At 41.5% G+C, this 22,459-nt stretch overlaps 2 protein-coding genes across 3 annotated transcripts; one reads left to right on the plus strand and one right to left on the minus strand.

The window, feature by feature from the left end:
- Positions 1 to 5,050: 5,050 nt before the first annotated feature.
- LOC100488563 (all-trans-retinol 13,14-reductase) lies at positions 5,051 to 16,440 on the plus strand. Its single transcript, XM_002935545.5, has 11 exons — positions 5,051 to 5,410; positions 5,722 to 5,904; positions 6,532 to 6,761; positions 6,964 to 7,159; positions 8,395 to 8,589; positions 9,286 to 9,405; positions 9,918 to 10,056; positions 10,480 to 10,589; positions 10,702 to 10,868; positions 11,261 to 11,420; positions 14,859 to 16,440. Exons 1-11 carry the CDS (start codon positions 5,254 to 5,256, stop codon positions 15,002 to 15,004), a joined length of 1,803 nt encoding a protein of 600 aa, XP_002935591.3. The 5' UTR covers positions 5,051 to 5,253; the 3' UTR covers positions 15,005 to 16,440.
- Positions 16,441 to 16,593: 153 nt separating this feature from the next.
- On the minus strand, positions 16,594 to 22,074 carry LOC101732764. Of its 2 annotated transcripts, none has more exons than XM_012952926.3 (5): positions 21,813 to 22,074; positions 19,147 to 19,169; positions 18,303 to 18,368; positions 17,801 to 17,957; positions 16,594 to 16,912 (listed from the first exon to the last, which is right to left on the minus strand). In XM_012952926.3, exons 1-5 carry the CDS (start codon positions 21,885 to 21,887, stop codon positions 16,910 to 16,912), a joined length of 324 nt encoding a protein of 107 aa, XP_012808380.1. In that variant the 5' UTR covers positions 21,888 to 22,074; the 3' UTR covers positions 16,594 to 16,909. The 2 variants fall into 2 exon arrangements, with proteins under 2 accessions (XP_012808380.1, XP_004918645.1); XM_004918588.4 differs by having other exon boundaries at positions 16,594 to 16,944; positions 21,813 to 22,071.
- Positions 22,075 to 22,459: the final 385 nt, after the last annotated feature.

Consider the following 22,459-nt stretch of genomic DNA (forward strand, 5'->3'; position numbering starts at 1 on the left):
ATGACTACTATAGTTTATATAAGTAAGCTGCTCTGTAGCCATGGGGGTAGCCATTCAAGTTGAAAAAAAGGAGAAAAGGCACAGGTTACTTAGCAGATAACAGACAAACCACCATTATATGGGGCTTATCTACTAGTTATCTGCTATGTAACCTGTGCCTTTTCTCCTTTTTTTCAACTTGAATGGCTGCCCCCATGGCTACACAGCAGCTTATTTATATAGTAGCTTTTCTGTAGCAAAAACACCAGTTTTTTTTGCAGAGCAACAGCACATTATATTTGAATTACTTTAAAACACTTTAATTTTTTGATGTTACTGTTCCTTTAATCATAGACCTATGATTAAGTACCCTTTAGGTACAAAACACGTAAGTCTGGATTAAATAAACTTTAGGATTCCAGACCCACTTAATCGAAACCCATGTTAAGTTCTGAGCTCACTGGCCTAAGGAGGAGTTGAGGTTCCATGCTTACTAAAAGGAATTCTGGCAAAGTTTACTTGATCAAAGTGTTGGTTCTGGGCTGACTTGAAGATGGAAGAATAAATTTGCTTTGGGGCTAAAGCTAGCCATATGTTACCAGATCCACTTGTTTGGTGAGGTTGCCTAATGAGAAGATCTTTCCTCAATATGATCAATATGATCATTTGTCCCTCAGACCAAACATTCAGATCAGATTGATGGGATACATGCCGTTGGGTGGAGGACCACATTAATGCATCAATATTCGGACAGATATGAGTCAGGTAGGCCTGGGCCGATACGCTACCTACTCGGTCTGCAGCTTTTATCAGCCCATGTATGGCAACCTTTACTCTAATTTAGGTTCTGGGCTTGTTGTGAGGATAAGGCACTGATTTTGGCTCATTAAGTCCCAGGATTAAAAACAATGGCTTCAGTATTGGTTCAAAACTTATTTAACCTAACCCTACTTTGATGTATTGCCTGCCTAAAGCAATGCACTTATATTTTTAGAGTTAACATATAAGGACCAAGTGGAAGTGAAAAACATTTTGCATAGTATTAGTTAGTGCTTTTTCTTATATTTCAATAGCTTCCTATGTTGGAATGGTGTTGGATGGGGACACCCAAGAACCTGAAATCAAGAATGAATTTCCCACACCAAGGAGCACATTTACTAAAATCCGTTTTTTTTCTGGGCTTAAAACACAATAGGGCTGATTCACTCTAGTGCGTTTTAACGTGCGCTATTTATAGCGTGCGTTAAAAATTTTATCGCGTCTAAATTTTCGCATCTTAACGCACGATTCACTATAAGCATACTTGCACTAATTTACACGCGATACTGCATGCGTTATTTAACTCACGAAGACTATTTTCGTGCAGTATTTGACGGTACATGTGCTAAATAACGCTCGCGTATAGTCGCCACAAATAAATAGTAGCTTATAAATAGTGTATATAAGTTGTCACCGCATATAAATAGTGTATATAAATGGTAGCATATGAATGGTAGCATATAAATAGTAGCCACTAGTGATGAGCAAATGTGTTCTGGTTATCTTTGGTGATAAATTTGCAAATCTTTTGAAAGATCCACGAAACGGCAAAAATGTTCTGCGGCCAAAAAAATTGTTGCCCGCGACTATTATTTTTTGATGCCTGTGTCAATTTTTGGATGTGCGGTGAACTTTTGCGTGGCAAATTTTTTCATGTGTTTTGCCATTGGCGGATTGTTTTGCGAAACGCATGAAAAAATTTGCCGCACGTCCAAAAATTTGCTGCGAATCCATGCCTAGCGAAACATTTCATCACTTGTAGCCGCATATAAATAGTCGTGCGAATAAACGCACGCCATGTTAGCCATACACGCCAATACTTGCGGAAAATTACTGTATTAAAAATTACCATTTCACTGCAAACTGGCGGCTGCATCACTCTAGGGGAAACACATACTTCAATAAATAGCACTGCAAAGTCCATATTTTATTGCCAAAAGCTCATTAACTGTACTTTTCTATAATTATCGCCTGCCTGAAGTAGGTGTTAATTTTCGCATAGCCTAATGCGATATTTAGCGCGCCTAAGTGATTGTGAATCATGCGTTAGTATTCTTTTCTGTGCGCTAATTAACCCATGTGTTAAAACTACCGCATGCGGTCGTGCGAAAATTGACGCATGCGATATGGCAACTTAACGCACGCGATAATACTGTAGTGAATCGCTCACTAATTATCGCGTCTATTTTAATGCAAAAAAAGTGTGATAAAATTTATCGCACTTTAGTGAATCAGCCCTAATATGGTAAAAATTCGGAGTAACCATGATAATTTCTAAAATGTTTCGACAATGCTTTTATCATTTGTATGAAAATATCGCAATTGCGTTCCGAAAGTCGCAATATTTTGGTGCCGAAAAGTTAGTTATGCCCAGAAAACCTTTCTGGCTTTGATGTCTTCCATGTCTGGCTCTGGAAGCCTTCCACAGGACTCAATGGCACTAGGCAGATCAAACCTAGCGAAAAGATAGTCCCAAGGAACGTGTACCCAAAGTGTTGACGAATTCCAAAATGTTTGTATTCTTTTGCGCTACGTATGCTTTTTTGGTGGAAATTTAACAAAAAAACTTGTTTTTACAAAATACTCTATAAGTTAGAAAAAAGTTAAAAAAACGAAATTGTCTCAACATTGTTTAGTAAATGGGCCCCCAAGTGGTGCAAACAAACTTACATCAAACTCTCTGTCAAAATTTCCGCAATTTACAAAGCGTCTGAATTTGCGAATCAAGCAAAAGACAATGCAAAGAATTGACGGGGCAAATTCCACTGACCACTAATGAATTAAAAACTTAAGGTAAATTCCACTGCCCTCAATGAACTGACTAACTTATCAGCACATTAAATATTCATTTTAACTAATTGTATGAACTGCTTATTATAGTGTAATGTCAGCTATTTATATTTGGAGCTATTTTCCTACATGAAGTTTCCAGCAGGGGAAATGACAAGTTATTGGGTCCCACAGCAACATCATTGGGCCCCTAAGTAACGCAATTTATGTAAGTTATGCAAAAACTTACGATACTTTCAGAGAAACTTACATATAAACTCCACTGGCCCCCAATTAAAATATTGATTTATTAGTACATTATTTTTTTTTATTATTTTTCTTAACTACTACTGACTAGTTATTTGGTCCCACAGCAAGATCACTGGGCCCCTAAACGTATGCAGTTTACGTAACTTATGCAAAAACTCATGTAACTTCCATATCAATCAATCACGGCGCAGAGCAGGGGCAGGTAGGTGGGAATGGGTTAAACTTAAGGCAACCTCCACTGACCCTCAATGAAGTGGCTGTTAATTAGCACATTAATCAATAGAACTCTTTGTATGAACTGCTTATTTTAGAGTAACATCAGCTGTTTATAGTGCGCACACAAGGGGTGTGGCCAAAATATTGGTACTGCTTGCTTGTGTTCATGGGGGGCCCCATATAAATAACATGTACAGGGCCCCAATGTTTCTGATGGCAGCCCTGAATACACTACCAGGAATGAGCACTGATGCCAAATGGTTGCAGACATGCCTCCTGCATTTATTAAGGCCAGAAAAATAAAAATGGTGTTGTATCCAGCATTGCTTATCATACATAAATATGACCCACAAAAATGGGTGGGCATTTTGTGTTTTTTCCCACAGTAAGTTGCATCTAAAGTCACTTTTTAAGTGTATAGTTGCACGCTGTACAGTTGCATCTGTATAGTTGCGTGCAGAGACGATCAGTCCTCCCTGCCTTCCATTCAAATTAAGCGCCAGTTGCACCAGATGAAGGGTGCAAGAGTCGGAGCACAATGGAGTTCTATTTAATGGCCACATTGCGCGTGCAACAACACATAAAGGGACCGATTCACTAAACGTCGATATAACGAGCGCTATTTATAGCATGCGCTAAAAATTTTATCGCTTCTTATTTTTTGCGACAACGCACGATTCACTAAAAGGATACTTGCGTTAATTTAGACGCGATGTTGTTTGCATTATTTAAGTTGCGATGAGCGTTTTTCTTGCGTTATTTTCCGCACATGCGTTAATTCCCGCTGCGTGTGATATATTTCGCCGCTTGCTATATTAGCGCATGATTTAACGCACGTAACCATTATGTTCGTAAAACTACTTTTCTAAAAATGACCATTTCCCTGCAAACTGGCGGCTGCATCACTCTAGGGACAACACATACTTGAAAAAATCCCACTGTAAAGTCCATATTGTGTTGCCAAAAGCTCACCAACCACAATTTTCTTTAGGTACCGCCTGTCCCAAGTAGGTGTTAATTTTCGCATAGACTAATGCGATATTTAGCGCATTTAACGCTTTAGTACTATTTCTATGCGCTAATTAATGCAATGCATTACAATATATGCCTTGCGATGATGCGCTATTTAGCGCATGCGATATTTGTCTTAACGCATGCGAAAAGACTTGATGAATCGGTACTTATTTATCTCGTCAATTATAATGCAAAAAAGCATATGATAACGCTTATCGCACTTTAGTGAATCAGCCCCAAAGTCTGGGAAAAAACAGTGCATTGTGGTAAAAAAACATGGCGAAAAAACATGGTGATTGCATTCAAAAGTGCACTGTGCTCACTGTGTCAGGGTAAGTGTCAATGGGATGGCCTAGGGACTGGGAATCATTTGAATGGGCTAGGGAATAGAAATGATTGGAAATGGCCTAGGGACTGGGAATCAATGGGGTGGCTTAGGACTGGGAATTAGCCCCACCATGCGTAATTTGATTCCCACAGGCAACCAGCCCCAGGGAAAGCACTTTCTCTTCAAAACCTAGGGAAAATGTCTTTAAATGGCACTGTGGTTCTGCCTAATCCAATATGTTTCTCTGTTCTGGTACTAACAACCTCAAGGACATTGCTGGCTAGTTTGCCTTCTTTCTATGCCTTAGTGCCTTATACTGCATATGGACTGGAACTTGAAACCTTCCAAAAAAAAACCCCTGAAGGAGGTGGTTAAGGTGTATTTGGCATTAAAACATGAGACAGCTCTATCTGGAGGGCGAGATCAGTAGCAGTTATAGATATTGTTTGTTAAAGGATTACTCCATGGGAATTCCATTGAGGAGAAAGAACCTTTGTCCATTCGAACCCTGTGACAAGCGTCACTTGCTAATCTCTCTGCTTGCAGCTCCGTGTGCTGAGCTTGTGCTTGAGTCTGTGTTCTGGGAGTTCTAACACTCCCAAGTGTCCCGTGCGTGAGTTGTATGATAGTATTAAGTGATGCTGGTGCTTTGGGGGCTGCTATTGTTCCTACCAATATTGGGTCTGTATCTGTGGTTCTATCATGGATGGGGGTGTTTTTTCCGAGAGGATGCCATTCAGCCCACTCAGCCTTTGGTAACAGATAAAAGAGCAAGAGACAAGGTCCTGCGGCAAGGTAAGTTCTCCGTGCCAACTGGGTTTTGTGTATATGTATATGGAACCTATTCAAGCTTTATAATAATTTCTTTTTTTGGAATTAAAGAGTAATGGCAGACTGGGAATTCTGGATATTTTGATGCTTGGCAGACAGGCAACAAAAGAATAGAATTAGCCCCCCTATTCATTTTTATGGCTATGACCTGGAGCACAAATGAGCTTGTTACTGGGGCCAATTTCCCTTTAGTCATTAACAGGCAGCTTTGCATATTGCTGTACTGTTGATAAATCCATTGTTCATTAATCTGATCATTTTGGTTTTCTCTGCAGGCTTTTCTCAGGACAAGGTCCCTGCCAGTCTGGATGCACTGGTTATTGGCAGTGGGGTAGGAGGTTTGTCCGTGGCTGCTTTACTGGCAAAAGCTGGAAAAAAGGTCCTCGTTTTGGAGCAACATGAGCAGGCCGGAGGGAGCTGCCATACCTTCCAACAGCATGGATATGAATTTGATGTTGGTGAGGGCTGTGATTGCCAGAGACAATGATCAGAGGGGGTAAAATCAGTAGTGGGACCCCCACAGAATAGCACTTGCAGGAAAAGTAAAGAAAGTTCATTTGCCCAAACACATGAACCGTATCTGTCTAGGAAGTAAAAGGATAAGTGTGAATGTGTGTATTGTAAGGTACAGTGGCATCAGATTGACTGTCAGGGAATGCTAGGTACTATATAAGAATGTGTAGAATACTGGAGATTGGCTGTTCTCATGATATGAATAGTGGACCACCCATAGATTCCTCTAGTACTCCCACCACAAAGGGCAGTCATGGTACTAAAGGAGGGCCAAAATGGCCAAAATGTTATTTAATGGGAATTGCCCTTGCAGACACACATGCAGAGGTGACAGACGGACTTGAGCGTCTGTCCCCTCTCCAGAGCACATTGCATCAAATACCATTAGGAGAGGTCACAGACCATTTTGATCACCATTAATTTATGCTGGACAGCAGCAGTGGTCAACCTTCCCCACACTCCATAGGCCTAAAATTGGGGCAGTTCTATGTTTCTGCATAATACTCTTCTGATCCCTGACAATCTCTCATCCTGTTTCTTCCTCCCTGTGCATTTCACAATCTAATTCCCAGGTATTCACTATGTTGGACAAATGCATGAAAATGGCATGATGCGTATAATTATGGACCAGTTGACTGATGGGCAACTTCAGTGGAACCGATTGGCTGATGACTACGACTTTGTTATGGTTGGACCCAGGCAGTACCTAATAAGTGCAGGAAAAAGGGGATTTCCAGAGCGACTGAAGAAGCAGTTTCCTGGGGAAGAAGAAGCCATTGATAAGTTTGTGGCCATGATGAAAGTAAGAATCCATTTGCATTGACCAATATTCCAAGTGTGGAATCTAGAAGATATGTTTAGAATCTAGAAGACAATCCTATATACTGATGTTTTTAGTTACAACAATAAAAGAGAAAGTGTAAGAGAACTGGAGAAAAGGCAAATTTTTACATAAAAATGATAAAGGGAATGATATTTGTTGTGCCCATTTGTTTCCAATACAGAAGGTCGCCCGTCATGTGGCACTCTTAGGGGCTCTAAAGATTTTACCTCAATGGCTGTCACTGTTCCTCCTGCGCACTCGGATCCTTCACATGTTTTCCCCTATCTTCTGGTTTTCTGAGTCCAGCCACCAAGACGTATTAAATAAACTAACTAGCAACAAAGATTTACAGACTGTCTTCAGCTATGTGTTCTATGGTAAGTGAGCATGCTTGGGCACACAAGGGCAAAGTGCCCTTATATAGAGTGAAAGCAATGTAAGAAAATGTAATCTTCTCCTACTATAGGCCATTGGTGAGTTTTCAGCCATGCCAATGCGGGAGTCTCAGGGGTCCATCTACAACAGGGCAATGTCTCAGTTGAAGATTGTTTCAAATGTTGCCAACTGCTTTTCTCTTACCTAAAACAAAGGTGCCCAAATGCACTAAATCACCTCATGCTGCTCTCTATTTGCTGGCAAAGGGAATCACATGAAAGCATAAGCCCCTATCAAAATGGGTGTGACTGTGGGCATTTTGACGTGGTATTTTTAGGGAAAACTTGGCAGATTTCAAAGATGTAGGGGAAAAGGCTCCATGTTTCCCCATTGCCTCATTAAAGCTTAGTAACGGAAATAGCTAGCAGAACACATAAACTCAGTTTCTACGGAATAACCATGCCCAATAGCTAGTGCAACAAGAGGAGTTTCCATTCTATGGGGCTGACTGGCCTATTTTACTCAATTTGCCAGTAGATTCTGAGAATTGTAAGTCAAAAGCAACTAAAAGGCCATGGTTTTAACCAGAGTTTTTCTGTACTGCCAGGGGGTCTCCCTCTTTTCTAATTTTAATTTTCTTTTTTAATGTTGGCCCTGTTTGCATTGTACCTTTTTTAATCACTTATCACAGTAGCCAACAGTCTGGACATTCTGTAGCCCCTCTAGAGCCTACATTTATCCTGCACTTACAGGAGAACTCCTCTACTGATGTAAACAATATGGCAGCTCTCAATATTGTCCAAAAAAGAAGTATATTTCATTCTGGCCAGTTTTCTGATCCTTTGATTCTAACTTGATATTTGCTGTCAGTCCTACCTCTCCCCTGCAGTGTAACCTTTCTGCTATTCCATTAATTCCTTCTAATTGGTTTATTACTCTTCAGATTACAGATCTGATAAATCAATTAGCGCTTGTAAACAAAGCAATTTATTGTCTGCATTTCAAAGTACATGGGGCAGAGATGTCAAGCATAGGGAACAGAGGGAAAAAAACGGAAGACAGAAATGGGAACATCTACTATGTTACTATGTAAGAACTCACTCCATCGCAATGCCAAGGCCACATGAAACTCGTGCGATTTATCTGATTGAAAGAGGACAGTCTTTTTTATAACCTTGTGATATCTTCCTAGTCTCTTTTGTTACAGTTCAATTACAACAGTATTTTTTTCTGTCAGGTGTTCCACCCAATGATTCCAGCTTTATGATCAACTCTCTCCTTTTACATCACTACAAGAGAGGGGCATGGTACCCCCGAGGGGGCAGCAGTGAGATTCCCTTCCACATGATCAATGTCATTGAGCGTGCTGGGGGTAAAGTGCTAGTCAAAGCCCCTGTGACGCGTATCCTGCTGAGCAATGGCAGGGCTACAGGTGAGAACAATATAAGGCACATGAGTAGAGTTGGGCATAAAAGGCCAGGTTTGGTAGGACATTTTGGCTGTGTGGTGATATCTGTGGGGCCCAAGAGGTATAGAGGGCCCAGTGGAACTAAGACTGGTAGGGCACTCAGTTTGGCCAGTTAAAGATATGCTGCCCATGTTTGTCAGCTTAGGGGTATGTTTCCACAGACTATCCTGCAACCAGTGGTGAACTACCTATACAATAACCCTGCAGTCACAGGGGGGCCAGGACCACGGCATCTGCTGTACTACAGTACCTCCTCCATGGCCCCTCACCCACCTTTTTTTTTAAATAGCTACACGGCACGTTGGGCCCCATTAGAAGATTTTTTTTACAGGATGGCCCAGCGCAACTAAGTTACGCCATATGCAGCCATCTCTATGTATTACCAGGTGTACTATAACCATCTGTTCAACCCGTAGACCAATCAATAAGATACCTTAAAGGGCCTACCAGTGTATTACTACCTTAAGGGATGTACCACCAAACTGTGACTGTACTACACAGTAACCAGTCAATGATTGGTGAGTCAATTAGTGATCAACTACACCTGCCCAATGTACTCATAGGCAGATATTTACCTCAAATGAAAAGACTGTTGAGATGAGAACTAGCTTCTCATGATGGGTGTAGATCCAGTTGAATCAAATCCTTTCTTTCCTGCAGGGGTGGCTGTGAAGAAATCAGGGCAAGAGATTTGTGTTTCTGCACCCATCATTATATCAGATGCCGGGATCTTCAATACCTATGAAAGGCTCCTGCCCCCAGAGATTAAACAGAAACCAGGTATGGGAGAATAGGTTTCATAAGGGCAGTTTAGGACCATCATTAGTAAAGGTGTCAGGTGGTTTAGTCTTTAAACCACTTTGTCCTGTTTGATTGGTTATCCCCAACCTCTAGCACCCCATTCAGATGTTACCCATGACATTTTCATAGCAAATTCTCATCACCAAAGTCTTTGCTATTTGAGTAACAACCTAAGTTCATCCTGATGGTGCACACCAGTGTGACAGATAGTAATGCATGGTTGTGCAGCCTGTTGTCTGCAAGCTAGTATACTTTTGCAACAACCAATGAAAGTCATAGCATGGCATAACCCTGCAAACCTGTTTTTCCTTCCCTTATCTTTTGTGGCTCCCCAACACTGTAGCTAGACAGTTTAGTTAAGGACCTGATCTAGAATAATACTGCTTTGCACTTCTCTTGGCTATTCCCTAAGTCCTAAGATGTCCATAATGCCATTTTACATTTTTCCACTACTTTATTCTTCTCACTTCACATGCTCTTTATCTCGACAGAGGTTGCCTCCATTCTCTCCCGCCTACAGTATGGCATGGGTTGCTTTTTGGTTTTTGTTGGTCTTCGTGGGACAAGTGATGAGCTGGGCTTAAAATCAATCAACTACTGGATGTTCCAAGGTGCTGACCTCAACAGCCTGTAAGACAATTGCTTTTATTTACACCACACAAGACAGGATTCTGTATTGAGTAATGGTGTGCCTTGAAGTTACTTTGGACTCCAGAGCAAAATCTTTTTTATGGCACCCAGCAGCCACTGGGTCTACCGTATCTATGGTTATGTACCTGAAACTGATGGTTTGTAGAAGTGCAATATGTCAGTACTATCAGACTGTCTAAGGTCCCAAACTATTGTAGTATGGTTGGACTATTAGTAAGGCAGACTGGCAGAAGGCAAAGTGGGTAAATCTATGAAAAGCACATCTATTGCAATTATAGGGAACCCCTAATATGCTATTTGTATTGGATCTCAGTGTTCCAATTACATTTCCGATGGCAGTGCTGACTGTCAGCCAGGCAGTATAGTCTACCAATCTTTTACAGACATTGCCTTTTTCTGCAGGATGGACCAGTGCTCTTTGTCAACACTTGATGAATTTTGTGAGAATCTGCCACTGATGTTCATAACCTCCCCCTCTGCCAAGGACCCAACATATAATCTGCGGCACCCCGGTAAGTAGGTGCTTTTGTACATTCATAGTGGTGGATAAACTCTCACCAATCAGTTTCTTTAGATATTATTCCCTTATCCCATAGAGAACGCTATATGTTTTTTGTCCTATAGGGCGTTCCTGTATGACCCTCTTGACTATGGCTCCGTATCACTGGTTCTCAGAGTGGAAGGAACATCAGCCTCGACACCGTGGTGATGACTACTACAATATGAAAATGAAACTGGCACAGAAGATGCTAGAAAGAGCGCTAAAGGAAAATCCACAGCTTGAAGACAAGGTAAAATGCAGATGGGGGCTTTGAAGTAACTATCAGAGAACTCAAAATATCTCAATATAACTCAATAAATAGGGAATGTGTTCATATGCTGGGGATGCATTCTACATGTTTCAATTTTAATATTTGTCATATGTTGTACTGAGTAGTGCAGAACAGTGCTTTTGCTAGAAGGAGACCGTATTTAATCAGATTCTCCAATCTGCTTTATAATGAAAGCTTCCTAACCTGTAAGCCTGATAGATTAGCAGGAACCATTTGTGTTTGTCTTTTTATTAAAATAACTGGCAAACACTTTTTAATTCAAATTGATCATGTGTATACTGTATATATTTGCTTTTTTTTCTGTCCCAGTGGGTCACAACTTTTCCACAACCTTTGTCCTTTCATAACAGGTTGAATACATGGAAGCTGCAACTCCGCTAAGTAACGAGTATTACCTGAGAGCACCAAAAGGATCGATGTACAGTGCAGAACAGAACTGTAGTCGATACCAGAGTGACATTATCGTAAAGATGCGGACACAGACAGCGGTGCCAGGGCTTTACCTGACAGGTGAGGCTAGGGGGGCTGCTCTATAAAATAATGGCACAGATGGACCATAGAATATACAGAGTGCTGTTCTTTATCTTTAATATGTGATCTGGCACTGATTTCACTCTCTCCCTGCAGCCCCCATTACTGAACTGTGTCACTAAACACTACATTTCCTCACTCACTGGGGCTCATTTATAAACCCTGGGCAAATTTGCACCTGGGCAGTAACCCATAGCAACCAATTAGTGGTTACATTTTTCCAATTAGCTGCAGGTTGAACACTGAAGGCAATCATTTAATTGGTTGCCATGAGCTACTGTTCCAGGAGAAGCAAAATGTAAAGTTCTCACATAAGACTTACTTTGCCCACATATTGGGCCAGAGGTTACATAGTAACATAGTAACATAGTAAGTTAGGTTGAAAAAAGACATATGTCCATCACGTTCAACCATAATGCCTATATATAACCTGCCTAACTACTAGTTGATCCAGAGGAAGGCAAAAAACCCCATCTGAAGCCATCTGAAGGCTGAAGAAAAAAAAATTCCAACCCTAATGTCAATAGTGATTTTAAGATCGACCTTTAATTAAGTATAGGAAGGTGTATATCATTTTATATACAGTATGTAAATGCACTAATGGGTCTGTATAGGTATGTGTGTATATGGGCATTTGGAAGCACTGAACTCAATAGAGTTTATTTTAATCCAAATTCTCTATGTAACTATGACTATGTAACTCCAAGACAGGGGCAGAAGGAATTGTGTACCTGAGCAATGCAGGACAATAAATGATGGCTGTGTTAGGTACCAGTTAGCTTTTAATCGCATAGTGACACATTGCCACTAAATGTGGAAAGTGTCTCTGACCAATGCCGGACATGTCAGTCAACCCATGGCCAACAGGAAGACATAAGTAAAGGTTGCCCCCACCCCAGTACCCCAATATTCCCCCAACCTGACCCTGTCTCTAACACTTTTAAGTCCCTGGCAGACAGAGCAATATTTAAAACCCTTTAAGCCCTACATGTTCAGATTTTAGTCTTCTTCCGACACACATTCAGATATCATTCATACGTTTAAATGCAATGATCTGAAACTAAAATTTAGACTGAAATTGTAGGATAATACGAAAGTGACTTCCATTGTAGGTCCCCAAAGGGTATCACCTGATACACAATACATGCGCAGATTTCATCGTTACCTATAATGCAAACCTGTCTGATTGACTAAACGACCAATTGCCATGGTGCAAAAATTATTAGGACGATACTTCTGAGCCCACATTTGTTCCTGAAATCATAGGTTTAGTACAATTATATTGGTACGTGTATGGCCAGCTTTAGTTTGTTGGCTGAAGTATGGGACATCTAATGTAAACTCCAGTTATCTGATAAAGGATTAGAAAAAATAGTGCAATTTGTAATTAACAGACTGAGGAAAAATAATAATCAAATTCACATAAATTAAATAGATACAAACTACAGTATATATGGCCTTCAGTAGTTGAAGAAGAAATATTATGAAACAGAGTTAATAGTTGCCCAGTACACAGAGAGAGATCAGAAGGAATTCATTCCCTTTTATGCTTTTAATCCAGACTTTAAACCCTGTAATCAGATGTCTTGTCATGTGCTGATAAGAATAGAGTACAGAAAATATGCACTTATCACAGCAATATCTATAAAGTGAATAACCAACAGAACTGCAACCCTTAAGCTGGCCATACACGTGGCGATCTCACGATGTTTCGTACGACCGTCGGTCGCACGAAACATCGTCAGATCCGCCACACACCATTCAGGGCTGAATCGGCAGGTAAGGAGGTAGAAACAATAGGATTTCTACCTCCTTCTGCCGATTCAGCTCTGAAGGGAGAATTTTGGTCAGGCGCCTTCTATGGCGCCCGATCAAAATTTTCTAACTTGGCCGATCGGCGAGCCGACCGATTTCAGCAGCTTCCTGCGATATCGGTCGGCTCGCTGACATGCCATACACGCACCGATTATCGTACGAAACGAGGTTTCGTACGATAATATCGGTGCGTGTATGGCCACCTTTATACTTGATAACTAATTCTAGGAGATCAGTTGCCTGCCTGACAGCTATGCCAAAGCCAAGAGTAAATAGTAATTAGGATAGTTAAAGGGAAAATATATCAAATAACTTCAATTAGACGAAAACGGTCTACTGGGCACTTTTGCAAGTTTTTTGTAGATATTTTGAATTTTTTAACAAATGTAGAAACAAGATACCTCATAAGACACTACTGGCAACCTATGGACTTGTAGCAAAAGCAGCTTTGCATATTGACTGTTCTGCCCCACGTCATCTTTACAGCTATGCCAAAAGCTAGATAGAATGGGCCTTTTTCCTCTGGCACAACCCTTTAAGCAAGGTATCCCCAACCAGTGGCTCATGAGCAACATGTTGAACTTCTACCCCAGGGCCCCCCACACCCAGGTTCAGACTGGAGAGTTTGCTGGGACCCACAGGGGCTGAAACCTCAGGGCCCTACTCCTGCTTTCCGCCTCCACCCTGCTGCATATATTTTACCATCTGGGGAGTGGGGAAGCAGGGGAGAGGGGCAGCCTGGGCAGGGGAGAGGGGGCAACCTGGGCAGGGGAGCGGGGACGTGGTCCAGGCAGGAGAGCTGGGGAGCTGGGGTTGGCTGGGCAGGGGAACGGGCTTGGGTCCGGGGCCCATTGTGTTTTTTCCTGATGTCACGCCAGCCAGTCTGACCCTGCCCACACCCCCTATGGCTCAGTGGCCTCAAAGCAGGCATCTTGACATCCACATAAACTTTCTCATGCTTGTGTTGCTCCCCAACTCTTTTTGCATTTAAATGTGGCTCACAGGTAAAAAAGGTTAAGGGACCACTGCATTCAGCGGCTAAACTACGGAGGAAGCAGACCCTGTGGTCGCAGGGGACCCAGGAGTAATTTCAATATATATTAATAAGATGTGTCAGCTTACAAAAACACAATGTTTTGGGGCCCTAAATTGAATTTTCTGTGGGGCCCTGTACATCTAGTTATGCCAGTGCCTGCTCTAGAACCTTTATATGCAATTAACTAACTTTAACATATTGCTCTAGAAAACCCATGCCAGTGCAGAAGTACCTATTGTACCTCAAATCTTTTCCTTCCCTGTGCTTTTGTTTACATATCAAATGCTAAACTTCAGGGTAATTCTACATGTAGAACTACCATATTATCCCTCTTCCTATTATTTCATATAACCACTCTATATAACCACCACCTGCTAATTAGTTTTGGGTCATACATTGCAGGCTGTGGCAGAGATTATGATGGAAATACTATGTGCTGCCTTTTAGCAGACAGACAGACAGATGCCATTTTCTGCTGTATTTTGCTGCAAAATATTACTGACTTGTGTGGTTTACACAGGATGGTGGAAATCCCCTTTTATCCCAACTGTTTTTGTGTGCAACAGGGCAGGACGTGTTTAGCAGTGGCCTGGCGGGAGCAGTACATGGTGGGCTGCTCTGTGCCTGCGCGGTTCTCAACCGGATTCTGTATCTGGATTTAATCATCATGAAGAAGAGACTTAAAAGGCAAAGAATGAAGAAGAGAGATTGAGACGCACAAAAACCTATCCCAGGATGTGCTCACAGTGACAAATATACCCCCAGTAGCACATAGACAGTGGTGTGTATATGGAAAGTGTAACACAAGGGAGCTCCTGCACAGTACAAGTAACACACAGCAAACACTGTTTCACAAGTATATTTATTGTGTTGTAGTGTTGCTCGACAGTATTATACATTTATCCAGTTGAGTTACCAGAAGGCAGTACCCTGACTCATTTAAACTACATTTCCCAGCATCCCCTGACAGGAAAAGACCTGCTGGTGGTGCTATGTGTTAGTGCAGGAAATGCAGGTTTTGATTGTCTGCTGTGTAGGATATATGACTCTCCATGGGAGAGTTGGCTTGCTCAACCCCATTTCGTATTGAGTTGTTATACAGTGCACGCCACTGCATGTATTGTTTAATAAAAATTCAGATTGAATCTTATTTTGGTCTTTTTTTAATTTGGCAAGAAGCAACATGTTCAGGCCCGGATTTGTGGCAAATAGTGATGGGCGAAATAATTCGGCAGGCATAGATTCGCCTGTTTTTTCCTAATGTTTCGCTCTTATATCTCTTACTTCTTTTTATTAACTCAGTATCATTATATTAACACACGTAACCCTTCCTTTTAACAATTATTCCTCCTATTGCTCCATATAATTCCTCCCTTCAGTTCCTCCTATAGTTCCATATATAGTTTTCTTATCTGGCCATTGTCCATATACCTTCCCTTTAACTCTTTTTGTTTCCTATAACCCTCCCTTTAATTATTCTAACCCTGCCTATAACTAAAATTTCTCCAAGTAACCCACCCTATATCTCCTCCTATTTCTCCATATAACCCTCCCTATAACTCCTCCTATTGCTCCATATAAACCTCCCTATAACTCCTCCTATTGCTCCACATAACCTTCCCTATAACTCCTCCTATTGCTCCATATAAACCTTCCTATAACTCCTCCTATTGCTCCATATAACCGTCCCTATAACTCCTCCTATTGCTCCACATAACCTTCCCTATAACTCCTCCTATTGCTCCATATAAACCTCCCTATAACTCCTCCTATTGCTCCACATAACCTTCCCTATAACTCCTCCTATTGCTCCATATAAACCTTCCTATAACTCCTCCTATTGCTCCACATAACCTTCCCTATAATTCCTCATTTTGCTCCATATAACCCTCCCTATGAACCCTCCTATTGTTCCATATAACCCTCCCTGTAACTTCTCCTATTGCTCCATATACTCCTCCCTATAACTCCTCCTATTGCTCCATATAACCTTTCCTATAACTCCTCCTATTGCTCAATATAACCCTCCATATAACTTCTTCTATTGCTCCAAATAACCCTCCATATGAACCTTCCTATTGCTCCATATATCCCTCCCTATAACTCCTCTTATTGCTCCATATATCCCTCCCTATAACTCCTCTTATTGCTCCATATATCCCTCCCTATAACTACTCCTATTGCTCCATATACCCCTCCCTATAACTCCTCCTATTGCTCCATATAACCCTCCCTATAACTCCTCCTATTGCTCCATATAACCTTCCCTATAAACCCCTCTCTATAATTCTTCTTCTTGCTCCAAATACCGCCTACAGTTAACACTACCTTGTGTTCCATTAAGCGCCTCCATATGACACTTCCTATTACTCCATATGATTTCCATTTTTCATTCCTCTTCTTCCTGTGATTCCTCCAGAAGCTCGTTATGCCACTTCCATGAAGTGTTATTATGCTCCACTTCTGGTCTTTCCTAGCACTGCAGCTGATCTATCATTTGTTCATGACCTATTGTGTGGGCACCACTTTCAGCATAGTCTGGTGTCAGCTTTCTCCTTGCTGGAGGGCAGGTGTCCTTGGGTCCTGGATGACACTGTGGTAGGACGGGGGACTGGCATCACTGGGGGGGTAAAGGAAAGGTTTGGATGTTACCTAGCAGGAGAGAGACAAGAATATTCAGAAGTAAGAATTTCCAATCACATCTAGAAATTCCAGGACAAGAGTATGAATTAAGGGGCCCCAAGCAATGCTTCAAGAATGGAGCCCAACCCATAGAAGTTAAAGGACCAAAAGGTTAAAAAAAACACATTCAGAAAGTGAATCTATTTTGCAACCAGACCTCACACTAGCAACTCCCAGGATAACAAAAATATATCATAAGTATCCCCACTAAATAAACAGTATACTCTTCCTTTTAATTAGCTACAAGGTCTGTATGGCACATTTTTGCTGACTTCACCACATCCTTTAAATCAGTGTTTCTTAACCTTTTTTTCCTCAAGGGACTGAAATGGAGATAAACAAATTAGCTTTGTGACCCAATTGATTTAAAAGCAGTCACATACCTAATTATAATTGCTATTTTCTACTGTAGGAATATATTTCACGTTATTAAAAAGGGAATCATGAAGACCCACTGTAAACAAGATGGAAACTCATTTTTGGTTCCAGCCCAATGGTTACGAATCTCTGCTTTAAACCAAGTATGGCAAGGTTACTGGCAGGGATCTGTAGGACAACTATGCATGCATTAGAATGAGGCCGGGTCTGTAACTGCCAGAATGCTCCTGCCCTTTAAAGAAGGACTTTTTAGCTGTTTTTGCCATTAGTGGGCACCACTGATTTTGTAGCATAATAAAGATTAAGCAGGATGACCATAAACAGCCTAATAATATGCTGCTGACTTGACTTACTTTAGACCCAGTCAGCAACTTATTGGCCTATATATGGGGCAAAGACTACACTCCATCCAACTGCAGAGTAATGCTCTGAAGTACCCCACACTTACTTCACTATAAGGCGGTGGTGCCCACATATCTCTCATGGGTATTCCTCTTGGAGATGGAGACGGGGGTGCAGAACGAGACTGGGACTGGCATCCATTATTACAGATCCCGCAGAGACAGAGCACAGAGAACACTACCAGCATGCATATGAACAGGGGCCTGGTTAGAGGGAGCATGGACAAGGTTAGCATACAGACTGGTGGCAGAGGTCTGGGTGGTCAAGTGGGAGGGCTCATGTAGAGGACCATAAAGTTAGTTAAATCAAACATATCTAATTTCTTTTGTCAACAGTAAAATGCCATTCCATTGAATAAAATGTCAAGATTATGACCTTCCAGAAGCTGGAAACTACAACTCTCTGTATCTTTTCCCAGCTAAATGTCTTTAAAAGTTTTTGCAAACAGCTGTCTCCAGCATTATTATGGGTGCAGCAAAATCCCTTTCCTATTTGAATTAGGTGACCACATCATATGTTGAGCAGAACAAGTATATAGCATTACCCACCCATACCAACTGTAGTCCAGGTAGGTTTTAGACTCAGGTTCACAGCAATAGGTTCCTTCCAGGCATCTGCACAATACACATAGTTAAATGATCAGTGTTAAGGAAAGGTTATATGGCGTAATTGGTAAAATTGGAAGGAGGGGTTGTTTGGAGCAATAGAAGGTGTTATCGGGGCGTTCCTGCCATAAGACAAAGAAAGAACCCTGTATCAGGGTGGCAAAAAAGTCTCTCATGGTAATTTTAAGACTGAAATTCCAGTTATTACACTGGAAATCCAGCTTTTCTAGAGCAACAAGCAAAATTAGGTTCTATGCACTAGTGATATGTTCCCCCAGACCCCCCTCTGACGCTGGAAAGGTAAGCGTGGGGGGGGAGGGGGTTGAATGATGAAAACCGCCTCATGGTGGCACGCAGAGCAGGATCACCCCTGGAGTAATAGGAGATATAGGGAGGGTTTTATGGAGCAACAGGAGGAGTTATAGGGAGGGATATATGGAGCAATAGGAGGAGTTATAGGGAGGGTTATATGGAGCAATAGGAGGAGTTATAGGGAGGGTTATATGGAGCATTAGGAGGTGTTATAGGGAGGGGTATATGGAGCAATAGGAGGAGTTATAGGGAGGAGTATATGGAGCAATAGGAGGAGTTATAGGGAGGGTTATATGGAGCATTAGGAGGTGTTATAGGGAGGGGTATATGGAGCAATAGGAGGAGTTATAGGGAGGAGTATATGGAGCAATAGGAGGAGTTATAGGGAGAAGTATATGGAGCAATAGGAGGAGAAATAGGGAGGGAAATATAACTGTGTGGGAAGCAGCTGTTTCTGCATCATACTTATGCTTACTCTGTGACACTGCAGCGGGGTACCTGGAAGAGAAATAACCAACATCATGACTAAGTGACCCTATCATATCATTATATCACATTTTATCTTCCCATTTCTTGTTTTCTAAGGATTAAAATAATAATGTAAAATAGTTAATGAACACTGAAAATGCTACTTCAGTTCTGTGCAAATTGTTCCAGCCCCCTTCATAGTTACAGTATGTTTGGATAAGATCTCATATTCTATTGGAGTTTGTACTGACTTTGTTATTTTATAACTTTGAACTGTCCTGTTTACAGTACTATTACTTGTCACACTTCATGCACTAGAGAACACATGCCTTTGCCTATTTATCATGACATGTTTAGCCCAATGAATGACGCAAGATTAATGTGTTGTTCATCTCGTTATATATTTATTGTCAATTAGTATAACTTTAATTTGCTGCAGGGCTTATACCAGTCAGTGTAAGGGCTCTGGCACACGGGGGAGATTAGTCGCCCGCGACAAAACTCCCTGTTCGCGGGCGACTAATCCCCCGAGTTGCCTACCCCTGCCATCCCACCGGCGAACATGTAAGTCGCCGGCGGGATGGCACACGCGGCGGGGCGATTTCAGGAAATCGGCGAAAAAGACTCGCAAGTCTTTTTCGGCGATTTGAGCGAAATCGTGCCGCCGCGTCTGCCATCCCGCCGGCGGGGTCCTCTAAATTCAGGGTCATTCAGAAGCAAATGTTGTTAGGACATCACACAACTAACATGGTGCACAAAGTTAAGTCCACAGTCTTTGAACGGGTTCTAGATTCCAGTGCACATAAGGCATGGGTCACGGGTCATCTCATAGGAAAACATTTTGGTTTGCTACCCTTAAATAAGCCCAGGTAGGCCTCTAGCATGTGGTGCACCATTGAATAACAAGTGATACTCTTTATATGGAGGGACAACAGGGTTTGCCATCTGAAACAAAGGTCTAGATAAAGTTTATTCTGATTTTATTAGTATGATATATTATAATGGTTGCAGGAAAAATAATAATTGTAAGGTATATGGCCACCTTTAGGCCAAATGAAATGTTTTTGGGTATTAAAAATAGCTGCAACTGTTTGGGTTGGCGTTTTACAAAGTATGACTTGTGACCAAGGTGGGAAACTATTTCTAGTGGCCAACAACTGATACTACCCCACATAGACCATTCAGTCTACATAAAATTGTTACCTAATTTATGATATATACACGCCCAGTGGTATGGGAGTATTTATATTGATATGCGATTGTGGCCATTTGTATCTTGATAAAGGCTCTAGGCCAAAGCCCAAACATTGATCGGATGGCAATGTGAAAATAAAGATTGGATTTTTTATGTAAAAGACCTTGGTGTGCGCCTTTGATATGCTTCATACTATGTAATATTTCCCTGGCAGCACCCGGGCACCTAAAAACTTGATGGAGAGTTTGGAGTGCGGATCGCTATGTGGCTTTATATATATATATAAATATATATGGCCTATGCCAAATAAAATGTTTTTGGGTATTGAGAATAACTTCAACCTGTTTGCTTTGCCGTTTTACAAAGTATGACTATATACGATGCCTATGACTAAATACACAATAAACTTATATTGATCCTTTTCCTTATAGTTCCATCTGTGTAAAGCCTAGGGTTTGGAGTAAGAGCTTTGACCGCTGCTACGAGGTTGGACATTCAAAATGATACATTTGTTTTTTAGTCGGAAGCTGTTGCTGTGTATCGTTCTACAGAATTCAATACTGCCTAATAAAATTCAAACTTTGTTATGAAAATCCATATGGTGCCAGAAGATCAATGCTATAAAATATTCTTATGCAATGACTCTGACAGTAATTGCCTTTATGTAATATAAAGCTGCCAGACACAAACCCTGTAGGGACCCTGTTGGCTTATTCCATTTGCAGAGAATACGGCCTGTGACATAACAAACTTGTGTGTGAGAAGCATGGGGTTACTTGGCCGATAACTACAAATACCCTATGATAGCTTTATAATTCTGAAAAATCCCAGTATTTACATTAGTGTTGTGTTTGTGGCAGGTGCGTATGTCATGCAGTTACCATAGTATCAACTACTAAGGGCTTAATTAACACTCTATAAATGGTGTCATCATGTCATGTTGGTGCTGCCTGCAGATCCTTCTTTTTTCCCAAGTGTAAAGGCAGAATCAGGCCTGACCAATGGGTATAAATGCTATTTTGGTGCTCTATAATTTACTGTTGGTACAACTCCTGACAGACATAGAAAGAGAATAATAAAGACTTGTGGGGGGATTTTCTAACCAGTACGCCAGGCAACCAAATTGGACTAAAGTCCAGTTAGGGCCTCTCAGCGCAGCGGCTGTAGGTGGGAAAAGTGGGGGAGAGCAGATAAAGCAGAGAGAAATAGCAACAGTCATGTTTTGTTCCACTGCTGCCCAACCTGTGAACCTTCTGCCTGTGTCCAAAGCAAATATTTGCCATATTTATCTATGATGCTGTATACTAAAGGAAATCCCGCACCGGTAAAATACAACTCCCAAATATTAGCAGTGAAAGAAATGGAGAGACACAGTTTGCCACTATACTACAAAAGCAAATTAATGGATAAGGCAGGGCCCACACAATAAATATATGTGTGATATATTGTGCAAGTGCCTAAGGGCTGCCACTTCTTACCGCTTTGATGACGTGTATAAGGCAAGTGGAGAGGAGCCTGAGATAGACTTTCTTGAACTGAGAGCAGTTAGCCATGTGTCAGCTTTCAGCTTTCTTCCTCTCCCACCTGCTCTTGCTCTTCACTTACTGCCAGCCTTACTCCTTCTCCTCTTCCTCCCAGTAACTTTCTCTTTCTGCTGCTGTCACCATACGTCCCCTTCCAAGCCTTTCTTTTCCTCACATTCTTCCCATTTCCGCCCCCTTCTCTCCACCCCTTTCATTCCTCCCTTTGCCTCAGGTCTCCACCCTCGTTCTCTGCCTGACCTTCTCCCAATCTCAGACTGTCACCGCCTTATTGTCTTTGTTTGTCTGGGTTTCACCTTGCCTCGCTCTTTGTGCAACCTCCCCTTTCCCTCCCATTGTCTCTCCTGATAATTATTATACAGAGTCTCTCCTTCTCTCTGCATCTTTTCCCTGAACTGGCTGTGGGTTATTTAGAATATTCAGTTTGCAACTTTACTAAGGATGTCTGTGAAGGTTCTCATTAATCTAGGTCATGGTATATCTGAAGGAATAAGTTAAGTCAAATGGACTTGATGTGTTTCATGTTATTGGTTTTTCTCAATATCTATTGTCTGTCACATGCAATGCTGTTTTGGCACCTCTCT

Source organism: Xenopus tropicalis, chromosome 10 (genome assembly GCF_000004195.4).
Source record: "Xenopus tropicalis strain Nigerian chromosome 10, UCB_Xtro_10.0, whole genome shotgun sequence".
NCBI lineage: Eukaryota > Metazoa > Chordata > Amphibia > Anura > Pipidae > Xenopus > Xenopus tropicalis.

What these genes read in the sequence shown, in the direction of transcription:
- LOC100488563 (XM_002935545.5), top strand. Translation starts at nt 5,254, where the DNA reads ATGCTGGTGCTTTGGGGGCTGCTATTGTTCCTACCAATATTGGGTCTG. An exon ending in AGACAAGGTCCTGCGGCAAG is followed by an intron (nt 5,411 to 5,721) that starts GTAAGTTCTCCG and finishes TTTTCTCTGCAG; the next exon opens with GCTTTTCTCAGGACAAGGTC. An exon ending in TGGATATGAATTTGATGTTG is followed by an intron (nt 5,905 to 6,531) that starts GTGAGGGCTGTG and finishes TCTAATTCCCAG; the next exon opens with GTATTCACTATGTTGGACAA.
- LOC101732764 (XM_004918588.4), bottom strand. Translation starts at nt 21,887, where the DNA reads ATGGCTAACTGCTCTCAGTTCAAGAAAGTCTATCTCAGGCTCCTCTCC. An exon ending in TTATACACGTCATCAAAGCG is followed by an intron (nt 19,170 to 21,812) that starts GTAAGAAGTGGC and finishes TTTCTCTTCCAG; the next exon opens with GTACCCCGCTGCAGTGTCAC. An exon ending in CTGGACTACAGTTGGTATGG is followed by an intron (nt 17,958 to 18,302) that starts GTGGGTAATGCT and finishes CCCTCTAACCAG; the next exon opens with GCCCCTGTTCATATGCATGC.